The 23,005-nt window shown below is 35.3% G+C and overlaps 1 protein-coding gene across 1 annotated transcript in view; it reads left to right on the top strand.

The window, feature by feature from the left end:
• Window positions 1–23,005, top strand: part of ABCA5 (ATP binding cassette subfamily A member 5) — an 87,139-nt gene that overhangs the window by 17,397 nt on the left and 46,737 nt on the right. Inside the window, 9 exon segments of the mRNA XM_031011536.3 lie at window positions 3,100–3,304; window positions 6,948–7,109; window positions 8,003–8,091; window positions 9,416–9,645; window positions 11,569–11,710; window positions 13,415–13,603; window positions 15,032–15,179; window positions 18,893–19,061; window positions 21,517–21,575. Coding sequence (XP_030867396.3) covers window positions 3,100–3,304; window positions 6,948–7,109; window positions 8,003–8,091; window positions 9,416–9,645; window positions 11,569–11,710; window positions 13,415–13,603; window positions 15,032–15,179; window positions 18,893–19,061; window positions 21,517–21,575 — 1,393 coding nt within the window.

The raw sequence follows: 23,005 nt of genomic DNA on the forward strand, positions 1-23,005 counted from the left end.
GTTGACAGTGGGGTGTTAAAGTCTCCCATTATTAATGTGTGGGAGTCTAAGTCTCTTTGTAGGTCACTCAGGACTTGCTTTATGAATCTGGGTGCTCCTGTATTGGGTGCATATATATTTAGGATAGTTAGCTCCTCTTGTTGAATTGATCCCTTTACCATTATGTAATGGCCTTCTTTGTCTCTTTTGATCTTTGTTGGTTTAAAGTCTGTTTTATCAGAGACTAGGATTGCAACCCCTGCCTTTTTTTGTTTTCCATTTGCTTGGTAGATCTTCCTCCATCCTTTTATTTTGAGCCTATGTGTGTCTCTGCACGTGAGATGGGTTTCCTGAATACAGCACACTGATGGGTCTTGACTCTTTATCCAACTTGCCAGTCTGTGTCTTTTAATTGGAGAATTTAGTCCATTTACATTTAAAGTCAATATTGTTATGTGTGAATTTGATCCTGTCATTATGATGTTAGCTGGTGATTTTGCTCATTAGTTGATGCAGTTTCTTCCTAGTCTCGATGGTCTTTACATTTTGGCATGATTTTGCAGCGGCTGGTACCGGTTGTTCCTTTCCATGTTTAGCGCTTCCTTCAGGAGCTCTTTTAGGGCAGGCCTGGTGGTGACAAAATCTCTCAGCATTTGCTTGTCTGTAAAGTATTTTATTCCTCCTTCACTTATGAAGCTTAGTTTGGCTGGATATGAAATTCTAGGTTGAAAATTCTTTTCTTTAAGAATGTTGAATATTGGCCCCCACTCTCTTCTAGCTTGTAGGGTTTCTGCCGAGAAATCCGCTGTTAGTCTGATGGGCTTCCCTTTGAGGGTAACCCGACCTTTCTCTCTGGCTGCCCTTAACATTTTTTCCTTCATTTCAACTTTGGTGAATCTGACAATTATGTGTCTTGGAGTTGCTCTTCTCGAGGAGTATCTTTGTGGCGTTCTCTGTATTTCCTGAATCTGAATGTTGGCCTGCCTTGCTAGATTGGTGAAGTTCTCCTGGATAATATCCCGCAGAGTGTTTTCCAACTTGGTTCCATTCTCCGCATCACTTTCAGATACACCAATCAGACGTAGATTTGGTCTTTTCACATAGTCCCATATTTCTTGGAGGCTTTGCTCATTTCTTTTTATTCTTTTTTCTCTAGACTTCCCTTCTTGCTTCATTTCATTCACTTCATCTTCCATTGCTGATACCCTTTCTTCCAGTTGATCGCATCGGTTCCTGAGGCTTCTGCATTCTTCACGTAGTTCTCGAGCCTTGGTTTTCAGCTCCATCAGCTCCTTTAAGCACTTCTCTGTATTGGTTATTCTAGTTATACATTCGTCTAAATTTTTTTCAAAGTTTTCAACTTCTTTGCCTTTGGTTTGAATGTCCTCCCGTAGCTCAGAGTAATTTGATCGTCTGAAGCCTTCTTCTCTCAGCTTGTCAAAATCATTCTCCATCCAGCTTTGTTCCGTTGCTGGTGAGGAGCTGCGTTCCTTTGGAGGAGGAGAGGTGCTGTGCGTTTTAGAGTTTCCAGTTTTTCTGCTCTGTTTTTTCCCCATCTTTGTGGTTTTATCTACTTTTGGTCTTTGATGATGGTGATGTACAGATGGGTTTTCAGTGTGGATGTCCTTTCTGTTTGTTAGTTTTCCTTCTAACAGACAGGACCCTCAGCTGCAGGTCTGTTGGAATACCCTGCCGTATGAGGTGTCAGTGTGCCCCTGCTGGGGGGTGCCTCCCAGTTAGGCTGCTCGGGGGTCAGGGGTCAGGGACCCACTTGAGGCAGTCTGCCCGTTCTCAGATCTCCAGCTGCGTGCTGGGAGAACCACTGCTCTCTTCAAAGCTGTCAGGCAGGGACATTTAAGTCTGCAGAGGTTACTGCTGTCTTTTTGTTTGTCTGTGCCCTGCCCCCAGAGGTGGAGCCTACAGAGGCAGGCAAGCCTCCTTGAGCTGTGGTGGGCTCCACCCAGTTCGAGCTTCCCGGCTGCTTTGTTTACCTAAGCAAGCCTGGGCAATGGCGGGCGCCCCTCCCCCAGCCTCGCTGCCGCCTTGCAGTTTGATCTCAGACTGCTGTGCTAGCAATCAGCGAGATTCCGTGGGCGTAGGACCCTCCGAGCCAGGTGTGGGATATAGTCTCGTGGTGCGCCGTTTTTTAAGCCGGTCTGAAAAGCGCAATATTCGGGTGGGAGTGACCCGATTTTCCAGGTGCGTCCGTCACCCCTTTCTTTGACTCGGAAAGGGAACTCCCTGACCCCTTGCGCTTCCCAGGTGAGGCAATGCCTCGCCCTGCTTCGGCTCGCGCACGGTGCGCGCACCCACTGGCCTGCGCCCACTGTCTGGCACTCCCTAGTGAGATGAACCCGGTACCTCAGATGGAAATGCAGAAATCACCTGTCTTCTGCGTCGCTCACGCTGGGAGCTGTAGACCGGAGCTGTTCCTATTCGGCCATCTTGGCTCCTCCCAGAGTATTAATATTATGACACAGATTTGTACCCACAGCATACATTACTTTTGATAAGGGTAAAAGAAAGGAAGAACTTGGGTAACCAGCTAGTAATAATTTCAAAGGATGAAAATATATTATTCATCTTCCCTGAAACTGGTAAAACAATTAAACAGCAAGATGATATAATAGCTCATTTCTACTAAAACTGACCATAGAATTTAATTCAGTATGGTTTTGGTAGTATACATTTAGGTATAATTAAAGTATGATTTCTAATTCAGAATTGAATAAAGGCATTTTTATGGTGAATCCATATAGGGATGTTTGGTAAATTGCTTTAGATAAAATTATATGAGTAAATTTATTATGTTTTATGTCAATAATCTAAGATGTTTAAATATTATCTTTTATGTCACCTTAATTTATTATGTGACTTGAATTTTAAAATATTTCAGTAAAACTAAATACAAAGGAAAAAATCATTTAATATGCATGTTGGGTTGGATGAGGTGTTCAACACAATAATTCTTTTGGGATAGAATTGCTTTTACTTTTTATTCATAAGAAAGGACAACCAAATTTCCTGTTTTTTCTTAGTATTATATTATTTGCCAAGAAATCTTGATGATTTTTGCTGCCATTGTTATACTTTGTAATCACTTTGTTTCTTTTATTGTAGGAAATTCTTTTTCCACTATTTTTTTTATTTTGGTTAATATTAATTAGCATGATGCATCCAAATAAGAAATATGAAGAAGTGCCTAATATAGAACTCAATCCTATGGACAAATTTACTCTTTCTAATCTAATTCTTGGATATACTCCAGTGACTAATGTTACAAGCAGCATCATGCAGAAAGTGTCTACTGATCATCTACCTGATGGTATTGTGAGCTTATATATATTCTGTTTATAATATTAAGCCTGTTCAATATTTACCAGCTTGCTTTATTGAGTGAATAGCAGTCTTAACACTTAGAGATGTGTTCCTCCACCAAAGTCAGTTTTATAAAAATACTAAAATTATTTAATTCTGTTGCCTTATTGTTCTTGTGAAACATTAATTTATATTCTTGGTGGTAGGAAGCATATTTTATGTACTTTTATATTTAATTCTTAGACCATTTATAAAATAGTTTAAGTATACTTGTATAAGATACAAGCTTTGATGGGCTATTTCATTTTGATTCTGACTTTCATATAATTATGAAGCTAGCAATGTTTAGCTGAATGTGGTAGCATGTGCCTGTAGTCCCAGCTACTCAAGAAGTTGAGGTGGGGGGATCCCGTGAGCCCAAAAGTTTGGGGCTGCAGTGAACTATGATCATGCCACTTCATTCCAGCACTCCTTACTCTGGGCAACAGAATGGGACCCCCATCTATAACAATAAAAAATTTAAAAAGGAAGCTAGAAATATGTGATAAAGACTGTAAAGCCGTCACCTTTTCAGCTTACCATGCTTGTTTATAGAAGTGTATGGTGTAAACTGAAGAAGTACCTAACTTTGGAGACTACAACTATGACTATGGCCAAGTCCCTAACTCTGTTTTATTTATTTATATATATATTTTTTGTAGAGATGGGATCTTGCTATGTTGCCCAGGTTGGTCTAAACTCCTGGGATCAAACGATCTTCCTCCCTTGGCCTCCACCTAAACTGCCATCTAAGTCTTTTTTCTCAATGTGCACTTCTCACAAAGAAATGAACTAGAAAACAGTGTAAGCAGTGAAGTGCCACTGAACTTAAAGTGGCTGTGAGAGAACCTAAAGCAAAAGCTGGAGAAAGTGACAGAAATTCTTATGCTATTGAAAATGACAGATTAGCATGTTATTTTTTGCCATATGGGATAGTTGTAATTAGCTTATATGTCATCGCATTATTGGATTTTATGTCATTGAATAGAAAGTATTAATTATACAGTCAGAAGCCAGGTAACTTATATTCCATTGGTTTCTTTCTCTGGCTATTTCTATTTAATATTTTGATTAAATACACTTCTTGTTATATGGTAGTGTATCATATTAGGTACAAGTAGTATAGATTACCATGAGAATTTAGTGTACAAGCTCAAAAAGCTGATTAAAAATGTTGAAATGAAATTCATTGGTAATTCTGAGTAGGAGGAAAGAATATAAACCAAAGAAATATGAGGCCGGGCATGGTGACTCATGCCTGTAATCCCAGCACTTTGGGAGGCCGAGGTGAGCGGATCACCTGAGGTCAGGGGTTTGAGACCAGACTGGCAAACATGGTGAAACCCTGTCTCTACTAAAAATACAAAAAAATTATCCAGCCATGGTGGTGGGTGCCTGTAGTCCCAGCTACTTGGGAGGCTGAGGCAGGAGAATTGCTTCAACCCGGGAGGCGGAGGTTGCAGTGAGCTGAGATTGTACCACTGCACTCAAGCCTGGCGACAGAGCAACACTCAATATCTCAAAAACAGAAAACAAAAAACAAACAGAAAAAAAAGAACAAACAAAAAAAAAACCAACTAAGTCAGTGTGTATTAGATGCCAAAATAGTGTATACATATACACACATTTTTTTAGACTTCTGTCTTTTTAACAACAGAACTATCTGAAAATGGGTTATGCATACATACATAACATGACTGGTAGGATGTTGAACTAACACCCTCTTTATTCATGTAAATCCTGGAGTTCCCTGTCCCTCTTAAAAGGCCTGGAAAATCTATTAATTAACATTTAAGTAATACTTTAGAATCTATGAAGCATTTTTTTTTTGTCTTTTTCTTCTTTTTTTTGAGATGGGATCTCACTGTCAAGCTGGTTTGCAGTGCTGTGATCTCAGCTCACTGCAGCCTCTGCCTCCTGGGCTCAAGTGATACTCCCGCTTCAGCCTCCTGAGTAGCTGGGACTACAGGTGCACACCACCACGCCTGGCTAATTTTTGTATTTTTTGGAGAGATAGGGTTTTGCCATGCTACCTAGGCTGGTCTCAAGCAATCTACTCCTGGACTCAAGCAATCTACCTGCCTCCACCTTCCAAAGTGCTGGCATTATAGGTGTGAGACACCACATCCAGCCTACAAAGCATTTTGATGTTTGTTACTTCACTTGTTCTTCACAACAACCCAGTGTCATCAGCTAGGCATTGTAGATGAGGACACTAAAGTCTGAAGAGTTCAAATCGCCTGTCTGCTCACACAGTTAATACATGAAGACGTTAAGTACTAATTCTATATTCTTTCCATTTCACCACATGTTTGAAGCTTCTGTAGTGAAAATTAGTTGCTTGTAAACAAAACTACAAGAAAATATTTAAAAATTAGTCTTATCTGATGGGAAAGAGTGATTACAGTATTTTTTCCACTTATCTCCTAAGAAAGGAACAAGCAATATTGGATTTGAATGACAATTTTTATTTAAGGAGGAGTTGTGTCATAGTTACTAAAATGCCTATTTAGTTTCTGAGAAGGATTGTGGAATTTTCTTTTTAAGAAATATTTAAAAATAAAAAATTCATATATTTACTAAAAAGTTATTTTTGTGCAGGTGCACTGGCTCATGCCTGTAATCCCGACTAGTCCGGAGGCTCAGGTGGGAGGATCACTAGAGGCCAGGAGTTCAAGACCAGCTTGGGCAACGTAGTGACACCTCATTTCTACCAAAATTAAAAACAAAAAATTAGCCAGGCATGGTGATGAGTGACTGTCGACCAAGCTCTACTCCAGAAGCTGAGGTGCGAGGATCTCTTGACCCCTGAAGTTTGAGTGCAAGATCCAATGCACTGCAGGCTGGGTAACAGAACAAGGCCCTGTCTCTAAAAAAATATAAAATAAAATAACGAAGTTATTTTTTAGTTTAACTTCGAGATAGATAAATGAACTGCATTACTAATAATTTTTATAATTTTATTGCTGCCTGAAATTAGTATAATTGATTGAGGTTTTGAGAAACAGCAATTTCTTGAAGAAATATGAGTTCTGCATATTGTTTTATACTATATTTCGTATATTTATAACATAAGTATAACACTGACACATTTCTGTAATCAAATGACAGCTGAGTAGTGTCTGCAACATTGTACCATTTTATTATTTATTATTATTTTATTGGAAGAATTGTCTTCTTTTTGTTTGTTTTTTTGAGACGTGGTCTCACTCTGTTGCCTAAGCTGGAGTGCAGTTGCTCAATTATGGCTCACTGCAGCCTCGACCTCCTAGCTCAAATGATCCTCCCACCTCCACCTCCCAAGTAGCTGGAAGTGCAGGCACACATCACTACACCTGGCTAATTTTTTTATTTTTTGGAGACAGAACCTCACCATGTTGCCCAGGTTGGACTTGAACTTCTGAGCTCAAGCAATCCTCCCATCTTGGTCTTCCAAAATGTTGGGATTACAGGTGTGAGCCACTGTGCTTGGCCTGTTTTCATTTTTTAAGAAGTAAATATAGCAAAAGTGTTTATAAAATATTCCATTCATCAAAATAATTGTAAACTTGATCTACTGTATTGTGGTATTTTAATTTGTGAGCTAACTATATTGTTATGATATCTTACAGGCATAATTACTGAAGAATATACAAATGAAAAAGAAATGTTAACATCCAGTCTCTCTAAGCCGAGCAACTTTGTAGGTGTGGTTTTCAAAGACTCCATGTCCTATGAACTTCGTTTTTTTCCTGATATGATTCCAGTATCTTCTATTTATATGGATTCAAGAGGTAAATAGCCCTATATAATCATTGAAGATCAATTAAATGCATATCTTTGCTGCTTGCAGTTGATAGTCAAAATTTTATATAGTTCAATATTGGCATTTTCAACTATTCTTACTTGTTCCAATAGGAAAACTGAGAAGTATAGCATAAAAATATTTATTTATAAATACCTATCTACTTCTACACATAAAACATTTATATATATATCCATTTTGATTTAATACATTTATATATATTAAATACAGTAGCATAAAGCAAAATTGCATTTTGGGTTATATGACTTTCTAAATCTCTTTTTTTCATGTAATTGTTTTTACTTGTGGTATGTACAAATCTTTAAAATCTTAAGGTCTTCTACTAGTGAACTTGATTAGTTTTATATTTGAAACATGGGAAACAACCTTTGGTTGTTTAAATCTGTGAAGAAATATTATCAACCACAAACATTTATTGAGCAATGTTAAAGTCACTATGCTAAATACTGAATTTGTGACTTTATTTCAAAAAGCCCTTCTGAAAATTCTTTTTTCCTGTTTGCTTAACTTTGACTTTTCCTTGCTTCTGGAAGTGCTTTAGAGCTAAGTCATGTAGAATGATTTACTTTAAAACAAAAAAGTAACTTGTTTTAAATAACTACAATTAATTTCTTTCTTTACATTTTTATTCATTTACTATTTAGTATTCTAACACATATAACTTTTATTTCAAAATTTCAAGTAAATGATCAGAAATCTTATAAATATTGTTTACCTTTGAAAGTCAGTAGCTTATTTCTTTGGTCCTGTAAAGATTGCTTGATTATATTGTTTTGGTAGGTATCTCTCCATATAATATCTTTAAAACAATGCACTTGCATGTTGTACAGAATCTTAGATCTCATATTCTTCCCCCCATAGCTGGCTGTTCAAAATCATGTGAGGCTGCTCAGTACTGGTCCTCAGGTTTCACAGTTTTACAAGCATCCATAGATGCTGCCATTATACAGGTAAATATGATAAAGGAAGAAATACAAAAACTATGCCATTTTAAAATAAATATTTCCTTATTCTTTACAATAGTATTTGGTTTGACTACTGTCAAATGTACAAAATATGTAACCTACTACAACTCCTTTAAGAAAAAAGATAAAAAAGAAGTCATATTTTCTGATTTGGTACTTTTTGTTGTGTTTCATATTTTAGCAGAAAAACTGGCCATGAAATTTATTTTTAAAAATCTTACTTTTGTGTCTGGGCTAGATAACAGTAGATGAAGTTACCTTAGAATTCAAACTATTCAAATTAACCATATTTCATTCTTCCATGTTCTGTATGGATCTGTGGCTTTTTTTTCCATTTGCCCTTTCTAATTGAATTTACTATGCTACAAAATTTACTATGCTACAAAATATTGTAATTTCAAAATGTATATCAACCATCTTGTCTGCTAAACAATACGTTTAAAGTATGTATGAATAATGATGGAGCTGGAATCAAAATCTGAACAGGAGTCTTGTCTCTGTTGTTACACTGCTATGTAGTAAAATGACTATAATAATAATACTTTACTTGACAGCATTGTCGTAAGAACCAAATGAGATGATTTATGTATAATTGTCTTCTAAGCTTTTGTAGTACAGTATAAACATATTAGGGACATGTAATATTGCACAAATTCAATAATACAGAAATTTAAGGTAAAGATAGTGAAATACGGATCTATTACATTGATGATGGTGTATCACCTATTTGTATTTTGGCCAAAGTTTTTAGCCATCCACAGCACAGACCACACTGGATGAATAGGCAGGATAGATTTCAATTTAGGCATTGATTGGAAGGTTAGAAGTATTATGTGGCATAAATAGTTTTATTATTTGGTCTATATGTGCTAAATATATAGACTTTAAAGCAGTAGAAGGGCATGGTATTTAGAAGAACATTTTTTAAACAATCATAGGAATGATGGCACTAATAATCACTCCTAAATTCCTAAATTTTGAAGATGTATATTTTTACTAAGATACATATAATTGTCTGCTTAAGATGATAAGTGTGCAATTTTATTTTATTTGACAAATTAATCAAAATTTATACACTTACTGACTTTAAACTTTAAACTTTATGGTATACTTTTAGAATAAATTGAATCCAATATTCTACTCAGAATTATGATATTGGGGTCACTCACTTTATTTCAGGTATGTAGCTTTTTGAGGATTGTATTTGTACTAGGTTATTGACCAAATTTAGGGATATAGCTGTACCGTTTTACTAGGGGCTACTATCATAACTAAATTAATTTGATGTATTTACATTTTCTAATTATAGTTGAAGACCAATGTTTCTCTTTGGAAGGAGCTGGAGTCAACTAAAGCTGTTATTATGGGAGAAACTGCTGTTGTAGAAATAGATACCTTTCCCCGAGGAGTAATTTTAATATACCTAGTTATAGCATTTTCACCTTTTGGATACTTTTTGGCAATTCATATCGTAGCAGAAAAAGAAAAAAAAATAAAAGAATTTTTAAAGATAATGGGACTTCATGATACTGCCTTTTGGTATGTTATTAAAAATTTATTACTTAACATAATTAAAAATTGTATTAAATATACAGATTTTCAAAATTGTAATTTTGATATTTACCTAACTTGATGATGTGCTTATCCTGTTTTCTTACAATGATTGCCTTAGTCTTAGAATTTGAGATTAGTCAAGAAGTTTCAGCAACTAATTGGCTTCATTTAACATAAGGGATGAAGAATGTCAAAGCTTGTGTTGACAATACGTGTTTAAATTTTATTTCACATTTTATTTGAATCATGGGCACACTCCGTGTATATTTCAGCATATTTCAATATACTCCACGTATATTTCTGTGTATTTCAGAGTTCAGGAAATGTGAAATCTTGGAACATTAGAAATTAATTGCTTGTTACAGTTCTTCCATAATATAGCATATATATAATATTAAAAATTTAGTTACGGTGATTAAAGTCTGTATATGTGGTATATGGACTTTTTTTCCCTCGAAAGTTTTAGTTATTTGGGTGAATTAAGATGAATATGGAAATAATTTTAGAGAAAGAAATGAGAAAACCATGTTTTCACTAGTGACCTTTAATATATCAGCATTTTTGTACAGTGATAATTTTACAAAGGCATGCATTTTTATAAATAATTCTAAGTGTAGTTTCCTTACTCTTTTCACTATGTAATGAAGTTCATTCTGGGGGGAAGGTTAATACTGTGCATGTGAGCTGTTACTATAGTCTGTTTTACAAAATTTTATTCCAGTTAGCCCAATGTAACAATTAATCATTAACACTTTACATAATGGAATTATTGTATATAACATATTTCCTTTGCTTGTTTTTCTTTCATTTGTTATTTTAGAAATTATTGGTTTTGGATTATTTTTTGAGACAGGGTCTTGCTCTGTCACCTAGGCTGGAGTATAGTGGCATGATCATGGGTCACTGTGGCCTCAAACTCCCAGGCTCAAGAGATTCTCCCATCTCAGTCTCTCAAGTAGTTGGGACTACAGGTGCATGCTGTCATGCCCAACTAATTTTTAATTTTTTTGTAGGGACGGGGGTCTTGCCATGTTGTGCAGGCTGGTCTCAAAGTCTTGGCCTCAAGTGATCCTCTCATCTTGGCCTCCCAAAGTGCTGGGATTACAGGCATGAGCCACTGTGCCTGGCCAAAGGATTGGTTTTTAAAATTTATTGGGTTATTAAAGTATTTTATGGAGAACCGGTAGCTGGAAGAATTTAGGCAAATCATTCTCTCAGGGTCTCAGTTTTGCCTCAGTAAAATGATGGATTCAATTTTGATAATTTCGCTACCTTTTTAGCCTTAACTCAGTGATTTCATGACATCATTAAATCCTGAGCTAACTTGAAAAAGTATGTAAAATAAAACTTAATACTGCAGCAATTCCATTGAGCTCTGATTTGTAAAGAAGTCTTGAGCAAAAATAGTGAATTCATTACTGATCTTGTTGATTTCACATTGTGTAAATGTAGTAATTATGTCATTGATTAGTGAGGTAAGGTAGCCTTTATTGTTTATAGTTACAGAAGCCATCAGAGGTTTAATTGTAGCACATGCCATAAAGAAAATTGTTATCTTGACTCATTAAACTCTTACGTTTTAAGAAAATCAGAGACATTGTGTGCTATTGAACTTTTGAGAATATTAGATTTAAATTAATTATGAATTACTATTCATTTTGAAAGCTTTTTTAACTCTGGAAGATAGTATTTTTTATCAGTTTACACTTTTACCTATCACTTAACCAATACTATATTTTTAATTACTTATAAGACTATTAATTTTTAGTACATAAGCATACACAGAAATGAACAGTGACTTAATTTTAAGAATAAAATGGCTAAAATCTAAAAATTTTGTTTAAAATGACTTTTTAACTGTTTAAGCCTATGCATTTGACCATAAATATATCTGTATTCTCATTTTAGGCTTTCCTGGGTTCTTCTATATACAAGTTTAATTTTTCTTATGTCCCTTCTTATGGCAGTCATTGCAACAGCTTCTTTGTTATTTCCTCAAAGTAGCAGCATTGTGATATTTCTGCTTTTTTTCCTTTATGGATTATCATCTGTAAGTATTTTAACTTGTGATAGGAATAAAGAACTGTCAAAATGTTTGATAACATAGCAAAGTCTTTTTCTTCAGTTTACTTATAGTCAGTTTGCCATGAAAGACAGATTTTACTAATTAATTGATAAGTGACTTAATAAATAAATGATGTGGCATCACTGTATCCCTGTATTTTTAGTAATGTTACAAAATAGTTTTAGATTTAGATTTAGCTTTTGTCATATGATGTATTTCACATACAACTCCTCTGTCTGTTGTCTTTATATAATGATGTATATAATTAAGACTGTCAAGTATTGGACTATTTTTGTTTGTCTTCATGAAATCCTTACTTTTTCAAGTTAATTTATGCTCCAGGATGATGATTTTTAAAGATACGTCTTTGCAAATGTAACTCTTTAGCAGTCTTGATATTCATTTGATATATTGGCTGAATGAGGGGTTTTAATGACCAGCCTTTGTTTTAAGTGGTTCCATCTTCCATTCTGATTGGTTTATGTGCCCACCCTGTATCAGTTGTTAAATGTTTTGGCTATCATTTCTGCTCTTTAAAATAATAAATTGCAAATAACTAACATACTTCCATATGTAATTGCCTGGTTTTTTTTTAATGTTTGATTTTACTTTTTTGAGACAGGGTCTTGCTCTGTGGCCCAGGCTGGAGTGCAGTGGCACGCTCATGGCTCACTGCAGCCTTGACCTCCCAGGCTCAAGCAATCCTTCAACCTCAGCCTCCCGAGTAGCTGGGACTACAGGTGTGTGCCATCACACCTGGCTAATTTTTGTGTGTATATATATATATATATATATATATATATATATATATTTTTTTTTTTTTTTTTTTTAGAGTCGAGGTCTTCCTAAGTGTCCAAGTTTGGTCTTGAACTCCTGGGCTCAAGTGATCCACTTGCCTTGGCCTCCCAAAGTGCTGCGATTACATGAGCGAGCCACTGCAGCAGGCCTTCTGGTTTTTTTTTTTCTTTTTAAACTGTTTTTTTTTATCTTATGAATAAATTAAGTTTAAAATATGGGTCTTGTACTTAAAATTTTTGTTGATTTATTATTTTTTCACATATTTTATGCATCTTACTGCAGAAACACATGGCTATTTATGGTTTCTATAATGTAGAGGTGGTCATGTTTACCTATGATACAGATAAAAATACAGTATTTAATATTTGTTAGTTTAAGACCAGGTGTGGTGGCTCACACCCGTAATCCCAGCACTTTGGGAGGCAAGGCAAGAAGATTGCTTGAGGCAAGGAGTTTGAGACCAGCCTGGGCAACATGGTGAAACCCTGTCTCTACAAAAAAATACTAAAATGCTGGACGTGGTGCCCCACGCCTGTAATCCCAGCTACACGGGAGGCTGAGTTGGGAGGATCACCTGAACCCAGGAGGTGGAGGTTGCAGTGAGCCAAGATCGCACCACTGCACTTCAGCTAGGGTGACAGAACAAGACCCTGTCTCAAAAACAAAATCAAAACAAAAACACAAAAATATTTGTTAGTTTAAATTTTTAAAAGGTATATCACTATTTGTATGAAAATAAAATATCTTACCATAGCATTTAGAAATTATAGTTGTATTTTTATGAATGCATTTTTCATGAAAATAGCTTGTTCTTTCAGAAGCAAACTTTAATTTTGTTTTCATACTAGTATATATGAACATTGCACTAACCTTAATATTTGTATTTTATAGGTATTTTTTGCTTTAATGCTTACACCTCTTTTTAAAAAATCAAAACATGTGGGAATAGTTGAATTTTTTGTTACTGTGGCTTTTGGATTTATTGGCCTTATGATAATCCTCATAGAAAGTTTTCCCAAATCATTAGTGTGGCTTTTCAGTCCTTTCTGTCACTGTACTTTTGTGATTGGTATTGCACAGGTAGGTAATATATTAATCTTGCATTCACTAAATATTTTCTTTCTGTTTTATGTAGCTTCTTATACTACCATGAATACTACCTTTGATTTACCAAAAAAATTATTTTAAAATTTTAGCATGAGAAAGAAATGATTTCTAGAGTATATTTTATATCTAGTTTTGTTTGTCCAATTATAAGTTTTTAGTTAAATGTTCTGTTTATAAATTTTTTACTTTTTACTTCAGTGTATCTTAGTAATTTATTTCACTGCAGAAACTCAGTTTGATAGTAATGTGTTTAAATGTCAAGTAATTCTTATTGCCTATGGCCTGGTTATATTGCTATCATTTGTACATTTATCTCAGAAGAATGCATGGGAGAAAATTGTGTGTGGAGCAGAACAAATTTACCGTGAGTGTAGTGGTGGAATAAGTAGGCCTGGTGGATTTTGTTGGCCCAGGCTTCATGGAATTGTCATTCAAAATAACATTCAGACTTATAAATATTATTTTTATTAGTCCTTACAGGAGTAGTTAGGTTCTAAATGGAAGAAGTCTTATAAGAAATGGCTTTGTAGTGGAACATAAATTTGGCTAATGTACAAAGAAAAAATGTAATTACTAAATATAAGAAATTACTCATGTCGGTTGGATAGAAGTTCTGATTTATGAGATATAATTAAATATTGAGTTAATCATTTTACTTTTTTGAGACCTGAGAATGATTGTTATACATTTTGAGAGTTCATTGAGTCCCCGAGTCCGCGTTCTCTAGGAATGAAGAATTATAGATTCATAGATTTTTGTTGTGAGTGGGATGGCCTTTCAGTGTCATTGAATTTATCTTCTTCATTTTATAAATGAGAGAACTGAAGCCTAGAATGGTATAATTAAAGCGTATTCACTTAATGGCAGGGCTAGGACCTAAATGAGGCTTCAACCTCCAGTACATTTCTCTTTCCATGCTATCACAAATATCTACTATGAATACTTTAATAATTGTGTTAATTAATCAAAATACTTGCTTTCTTTTCACTATTGGAAAGATGCTAACCATAATTTTATTCCCTAATACTTAATTTGTTTGGCTTTCATATGGATCATAACCCTTTTGTTTGCATTTGTTATTATTAATATTGCAGTTTGTTTTTATTTCATTTGTTAGTAATTACATTAGAATTAAATGCCCCTAGAGTGAATATATCCCAGTTAAAGAAGCACAACATTAAAAACATGATTGAAAGGAATTGGTTTGATAAACTTACATTTTTGTAAAGTCTTTATTGTTTTCCTTATAAATTTATATTATTGATTTGGTCAAGTGTTTAATCTATTAAAAGGCCCAGTTGGTTACTGTCACTCTGGATATGCTAAATAACTCTAAGTAGTGTTAGCTTTTGCTTGTTTTTGTCATTTTTATGTAATAAAGTTAGTGTTTCTATTTTTCAGGTCATGCATTTAGAAGATTTTAATGAAGGTGCTTCATTTTCAAATTTGACTGCAGGCCCATATCCTCTAATTATTACAATTATCATGCTCACACTTAATAGTATATTCTATGTCCTCTTGGCTGTCTATCTTGATCAAGTCATTCCAGGTATGCAGATGGTTTTTGAATTTTACTTTAAAGATTTTTAGGCTTTTTTGCCCACATAGGGTCAGCTTAATTTTAAGATTTTTTTCCTAACCAGGGTACCCTAAGTCATATTCATTGTTAAAGCTTTTAATTTGACTTTAAATAAGTATATTTTGTACCTTAGGCTGTAGCCACTAGTGAACATAAAGAGATTGTGTAAAAAGAGAGCAGTTTTGAAAGCCTTAAGTCTCCAGTTGATCTTACCTTGGTCCTTCTTTATATCAGTCTTTTTTAATTGAAGTATTTTATTTAACCCTCTAAGGTCTAAAACTATGAAGTGATCTTGTAACTCCTACCATTTTCTTTATCTCCTGTCCACATCTATAGCCAATATAGCAAACTCCTATAGATTCAATAGTAATATTAAGTATCGAGCATATTTCCTTTTCCACTTGTATTCCTCATTACCTGTGTCTGTATTATACACCTGTACTGTCCTGTATGGTAACTACTAGCCATGTGTGGCTTTTAAAATTTAAATTGATTACAATTAAATCAATTAACTATTTTTTTCAGTAGCACAAGCCACATTCCAAGTGCTCAGTAGCCATATATGGCTGTTAGTTACTAAATTGCATGGTGCAATCTAGATGTTCTGTAGAACATTTTGACCATTGTAAAAGTTGTATTGTGTAATACTAGTCTAGACTAGGGGTTCCCAACCCCCAGGACATGGATCTTACTAGCTGCCTGTGAGGAACTGGGCTGCACAGTAGGAGGCATGTGAGTGAAGCTTCATCTGTATTCACAGCTGCTCCTCATTGCTTGCATTACCACCTGAGCTCCACCTCCTGTCAGATGAGTGGCAGCATTCAATTCTCATAGGAGTATGAACCCTATTGCGAACCGTGCATGTGAAGGATCTAGGCTGCATGCTTCTTATGAGAATCTAATGCCTGATGATCTGTCACTGTCTCCCATCACCCCCAGATGGGACCACCTAGTTGCAGAAAAACAAGCTCAGGGCTCCCACTGATTCTACCTTACAGTGAGTTGTATAATTGTTTCATTATATATTACAATGTAATAATAATAGAAATAAAATTCACAATAAATGTAATGCATTTGAATCATCCTGAAACTATACTTGCCCCCTGTCTGTGGAAAAATTTTCTATCACAAAACCAGTCCCTGGTGCCAAAAAGGCTGGGGACCACTAGTCTAGACCATTGCAGTATCTCTCATCTAGTTACATACCTCAAGTCTGTCTGAGCACTTCACCCCTTTTTTTGAGGTTTTATTATTTTTTAATAGATTTTTGGGGAACAGGTGGTGTTTGGTTACATGAATAAGTCCTTTAGTGTTAATTTCTGAGATATTGGTGCACCTATCACCCTAGCAATGTACACTGTACCCAGTGTGTATTCTTTTATCCCTCACCCCCTCCCACCTTTTCCCTGAGCCCCCATAATCAATTGTATTGTTCTTATGTCTTTGCGTCCTCATAGCTTAGCTCCCACTTATGAGTGAGAACGTACAATATTTGGTTTTCTATTCCTGAGTTACTTTACTTAGAATAATGGTCTCCATTTCCATCCAGGTTGCTGCAAATGGCATTATTTTGTTCCTTTTTATGGATGAGTAGTATTCCTTTGTGTGTATGTGTGTGTGTGTGTGTGTGTATCACACAACTGGATGGGCATTTAGGTTGGTTCCATATTTTTGCAATTGTGAATTAATTATACTGTTATAAACATGTGTGGGGAAGTATATTTTTCACGTAATGACTTCTTTTCCTCTGGGTAGATGCCCAGGAGTGGGATTGCTGGATCAGTCGGTAGACTTACCTTAGTTCTTTAAGGAATCTCCACACTGCTTTCCATAGTGGCTTTACTAGTTTACATTCCCACCAACAGTGGAAAAGTGTTCCCTTTTCACCACATCCATGGCAACATCTATTATTTTTTGATGTTTCGATAATGGCCATTCTTGTAGGAGTAAGGTGGTATCACATTGTGGTTTTGATCTGAATTTCCCTGATCATTAGTGATGTTGAGCATTTTTCATGTTTCTTGGCCATTTGTATATCTTATTAATCTATTCATGTTCTTAGCCTACTTTTTGATGGGATTGTTCGTTTTGTTCTTGCTGATTTGAGTGACTCATAAATTCTAGATGTTAGTCCTTTGTCAACATATGTATATAGTGAAGACCTTCTCCCACTCTGTGGGTTATCTGTCAACTGCTGATTATTTCTTTTGCTATGGAGAAGCTTTTTAGTTTAATTAAGTCCTATCTATTTGTCTTTGTTTTTGTTGCATTTGCTTTTGGGTTCTTGGTCATGAAGTCTTTGCCTTTTTTCTAATGTTATCGTCTCAAATTTTTATGGTTTCAGGTCTTAGATTTAAGTCTTTTATCTATCTTGAGTTGATTTTTGTATAGGGTGAGAGATGAGGATCCAGTTTCATTCTTCTACGTGTGGCTTGCCAATTATCCCAGCACCATTTGTTGAATAGGGTGTCCTTTCCCTACATTTATGTTTTTGTTTGCTTGCTGTTGGAGCAGTAACAGTTCCCAGAGGAATGCCAAGTACTGATAAAATCAATTGGAATCCTCTGTACTTGGCATCAGATCCCTTTGAAATGTGGCCAATCTAGAAGAAGAGTAGCTATTTGAAAAAAATGAGGAGTGTAGGTATTTTGAGAGGGAAAAGGGAGAAAATGGAACATGTTGTCTGGGCAGTTACCACTGTATTCTCTCTCTCTCTCTCTCCTTTCTCTTTCTCTCTCTCTCTTTCTCTCTCCTTTCTCTTTCTCTTTACCCTTCCTTCCTTCCTTCCTTCCTTCCTTCTTTCCTTCCTTCCCTCCCTCCCTCCCACCCACCCACAGGGTTTTGCTGTGTCTTTTTTGAGACAGGGTTTTGCTGTGTCTTCCAAGCTGGAGTGCAGTGGCACGATCACAGCTCACTGCACTCTCAGCCTCCTGGGCTCAAGTGATCCCCTTGCCTCAGCCTCCCAGGTAGCTGGGACTACACGCATGCACCACCGCATCTGACTAATTTTTTGTATTTTTTCTAGAGACAAGGTTTTGCCATATTGCCCAGGCTGGTCTCAAACTCCTGGGCTCAAGCAATATGCCAGCCTCTGCCTTCCAAAGTGTTGGGATTATAGGTGAGAGCCACCATGCCTGGCCTCATTGTATACCGTTTCTAAGTCTCATATTTCTATCCTGTTGTTTTGTTGCTCTCCATAATTCTGTAGTCTTTTCCATGAAGCATATCCACTTTTCTAGTTACTACCTATTTTCAAAGATCATTTAAGATGGTGCCCATTCAAGTCTTCAACACATTCAGCCTGCGTTGTATTCTTGCCATTTGCTATCTACTTGTACTCATAAAGGCACTAGTTCCTTTAGCATAGAAAATGTGCTTTATTCACCTTTACCTCCCACTCAGCAATTCTGAAACTATTTATGGACTAGAATTATTTATCAATAAAACTTTGATTCATACAATATTGATTTAATACAATACAGCTAATCTTTATTTACTTATTACTTTTCAATGACAAATGAAAATTGTATATATTTATTGTGTACAACATGATGTTTGGAAATATATATATGTTGTGGAATGGTACCTAAACTTTAGATGCAGGTTGTCATATGTTTGAAATGCTGTCTTTATGATTTAAAAACTAATCATGTTAACTCAATTTTTTAATGTTTATTTTTCAGGGGAATTTGGCTTACGGAGATCATCTTTATATTTTCTGAAGCCTTCATATTGGTCAAAGAGCAAAAGAAATTATGAGGAGTTATCAGAGGGCAATGTTAATGGAAATATTAGTTTTAGTGAAATTATTGAGCCAGTTTCTTCAGAATTTGTAGGAAAAGAAGCCATAAGGTATGGTTCAATCTTTGGCAATTTACGTAAAAGAACTGCTGATGAAACATTTAAATCCTATTCTTTAAATATGTATGTAAATATGGTATATTAGATTTGGTACATATGCCATGATTTTAAAACATTAATAAGGGCTACTCTTCTCTTTTTCTTATTTTCTTTGCAACCATTTAGAATAAAGTTGGTGCTAGGTTTGAAATTTTATGTTTCTTTCTTTCTGTTTTTTGAGACAGAATCTCGCTCTGTCACCCAGCCTGGAGCACAGTGGCACAATCTCGGCTCACTGTAACCTCCACCTCCCAGATTCAAACAATTCTTGTGCCTCAGCCTCTCAAGTAGTTGGGTCTACAGGCATGCGCCACCACGCCTGGGTAATTTTTGTATTTTTAGTAGAGACAGGGTTTCACCATGTTGGCCAGACTGGTCTCGAATTCGTAGCCTCAGGTGATCCACCTGCCTCGGCCTCCCAAAGTGCTGGGATTACAGGCGTAAGCCACCACACCTGTCCCCTGAAATTTTATGTTTGGATGGAAAATTTTAAAAGTAATAAAACCTGATGTTTATACAATTAATGTTTAAAGCTTTTCCCATTGTGTAGACTGAAACATGATAAATATTAACTATATAATTTTATTCATGCTACATTGTTTTATACAGCATATTAAATTGTCATCTGTTAATTTCATAGACTTTCAGGGTTTGGGGCATAATTAGAACATTTCATTACTTTAATTTTTAAGAACCAAAGAAATTCATTACTATTCCTGGTTAGGTCAGTCAGTACCAAATTTAGAAATAAAATTAGGTGAAAGAAAAGAAATAAAATGAAATAAAAAGTGAAGCATAATATTTTTTAAATTTAAAAATTCCAGAGAAAGTCAAAATACTTAAGATGTAATTCATTGGCCAGTGGCCTGCTTTCTCAAGGGTAAATTTTAACTGATTAACAAATAATTTCCTTAAAAAAATATGAAAAAATAAGGTAGAATAAGAAAATCACTTCACATTTATTAATGGTTTGAAATTTGTGCTGACATGAAATGACATCTGGTTTATATCCCCCTTCACTGATGTAACGAGTGTTTGATAATCAGAAATGAAAAAAATCCATAAATTGCTTAAATCAGATGCTTCACTTAGTTTTAGAAGTTGGGTTGGCATGAAAAATGAATCAATGACGCTTACAATGGAAAGGAATACTATGCTTTTCTCTTGTACCTTCTTTAAAATAATTTTATAGTTGATCCCTGAAAAATACAAGTTTGAACTACACCAGTTCACTTATACGTGGATTTTTTTCAGTAAATATATTGGAAATTTTTTTGGAGATTTGCAACAATTTGAAAAAACTCGCAGATGAACTGTTAGCCTAGAAATACCAAAAACAAATAAGTTAGGTATGTCATGAATGCATAAAATATTTATAGATATTAGTCTATTTTAACATTTGATACCATAAAATATACACAGATTATAGTAAGTTATGCTTTATCAAAGCTTAATGTACACAATACTGACAGACCTACATTATGCCAATGCCCAGTTGAGAGAAATGTAAACAAATGTGAAGATGCAGTATTAAATCATAGCTGCATAATATTAACTACAGTATTACTGTACCACTGCAATAATTTTGTAGCACCTTTTGCTGTTTTGGTGAGCTTGTCTGTTCCAAGTATATACTTCGAATGCCATGTGACTCAATTATCTCCTTGTGAGCTGTTCATCTCTCCAGTAAATTGCATATCATGATAAAAAGTAATGTCTCAGGGTTCTTGCTTATTTTTTATCATGTGTAGTGCAATACCGTAAGCCTTGAATAGCATCATGGGATCCATAGGAATTGCCACTAGTGATGCTGGAAGTGCTCTCAAGAAGCAGAGAAAGGTCATGACATTATAAGAAAAAGTTGAATTGCTTGTATGTACCATAGATTGAGGTCTGTGGGTGCGGTTACCTGTCATTTCAGATGGACTGTGCACCTTGTTCATCTTACAAATAGATGATGTGAACTGACGGCATTGATAAATACAGTATAATAATGTAAATATATATTTTTTCCTTATAATTTCTTAACATTTTCTTTCCTCTAGTGTACTTTATAAAAATACAGTATTTAACATGTAAAACCTACAAAATATATGCTAACCAACTGTTTATGTTATCTGCAAGACTTCTTATCAATAGTAGGCTATTAATAGATTAGTTTTAGGGGATTAAAAATGTTATATGTGTATTTTCAACTATGTGTGGCAGTTGGCACTCCTAACCTGTGTTTTCAAGCGTCAATTGTATTTTCATTATCAACATTATTTGGTTCATTGTTTTAGTAGGAAAGTACTTTATTATTATTTTATTATTATAAAATGTGATAGCATTGATAAAAATATGCATGGTAAACACACATACTTATAAATTGCTTTAAATACTTAAAATATAAAACTTTATATTTCAGAATTAGTGGTATTCAGAAGACATACAGAAAGAAGGGTGAAAATGTGGAGGCTTTGAGAAGTAAGTAGTTTTCCTAGTATTCAGGCCATAGTATTTAAAGTACAAATAGAAAAATAATTTGCATAGCTTGTGGGAAATTTAAACTTCTCTACCATGATTTTCTGTCTTGCTTTTATTTTATTGTATTTTTTTTGAGATGGAGTCTCACTCTGTCACCCAGGTTGTAGTGCAGTGGCGTTCTCTTGGCTCACTGCAACCTGTGCCTTCTGGGTTCAAGTGATTCTCCTGCCTTAGCCTCCTGAGTAGCTGGGATTACAGGTGTACGCCACCATGCCCAGCTAATTTTTGTATTTTTGTGGAGACGGGGTTTCACCATGTTGGCCAGGCTGGTCTCAAACTCCTGACCTCAGGTGATTCGCCCGCCTCAGCCTCCTAAAGTGCTGGAATTACAGGCATGAGCCACTGCGCCCAGCCCCTGTCTTGCTTTTTTGAGATGCTTTCATTTATGTGATTAATATTCAAAATAAAACTAACAACATGAAATTTGTAAAAGTAAAATGTAGTATCTATTAAAATGAAAAATACTCAATTATTTGAATAAGGCTATGTCCTTGTTTCAGTTTATTATTTTGCATGTATATGCAATACATGTTAGTTACTTTTTGAAAAATTCATTTGGCCTATCGTAGGGTTTTTCAACCTCAGCACTACTGACATTTTGGTCCTGATAATTCTTTGTTGTGAAGAACTGTTTTTAATGTAGAATGTTTAGCATTGTGTCAATGTGTTAGTCAGTCCCCAGAACCAATAGAATACACACACACACACACACACACACACACACACACACACACACACACACACACACACACACACACACACACCAGTATGATTGTAGGGTGGGGGATTAGGGGAGGTTTGTTTTAAGTAATTACTTCATGAGATAGTGGGCCCTGGTAAATGTAGAAATCTGTAAGGCAGGTTGGAAACTCAGGCAAGTGTTGAAGTTTCAGTCTTGAGTTCAAAATTTGTAGACAGGCTGACAGGCTGCACACTCATGTAGGAGTCTGTTACATTCTTGAGGCAGGACTCTTCCAAGGAACCTGTTTTTTCTCTTAAGGCCTTCAACTGATTGGATAAGGTTTACCATTATTATCAAGACTATTCAAGTTTAACTCAGATGATTATAAAAGTTAATGACATCTACAGCAACTTCTACATCAGTATTTGACCAAATAACGGCACCATAGCCTAGCCAGGGGGACCCATAAAATTAACCTTCACAAGCAGCATCCCTGGCTTTGATCACCAAAGAGAGAAGGAGTTCTGCCTCAAGAATGAAACAGATTCTTGCATGAGTTTCCAGCCTGTCAGCCTATGAATTTTGGACCCAAGACAGCAACTTTAACTCTTGCCTGAGTTTTCAACCTGCCCTACAAATTTTTGGGACTTACTAGACCCCACAATCTTCTGAAGCAATTTCTTAAAAT

This window comes from Gorilla gorilla, chromosome 4 (genome assembly GCF_029281585.2).
Source record: "Gorilla gorilla gorilla isolate KB3781 chromosome 4, NHGRI_mGorGor1-v2.1_pri, whole genome shotgun sequence".
NCBI lineage: Eukaryota > Metazoa > Chordata > Mammalia > Primates > Hominidae > Gorilla > Gorilla gorilla.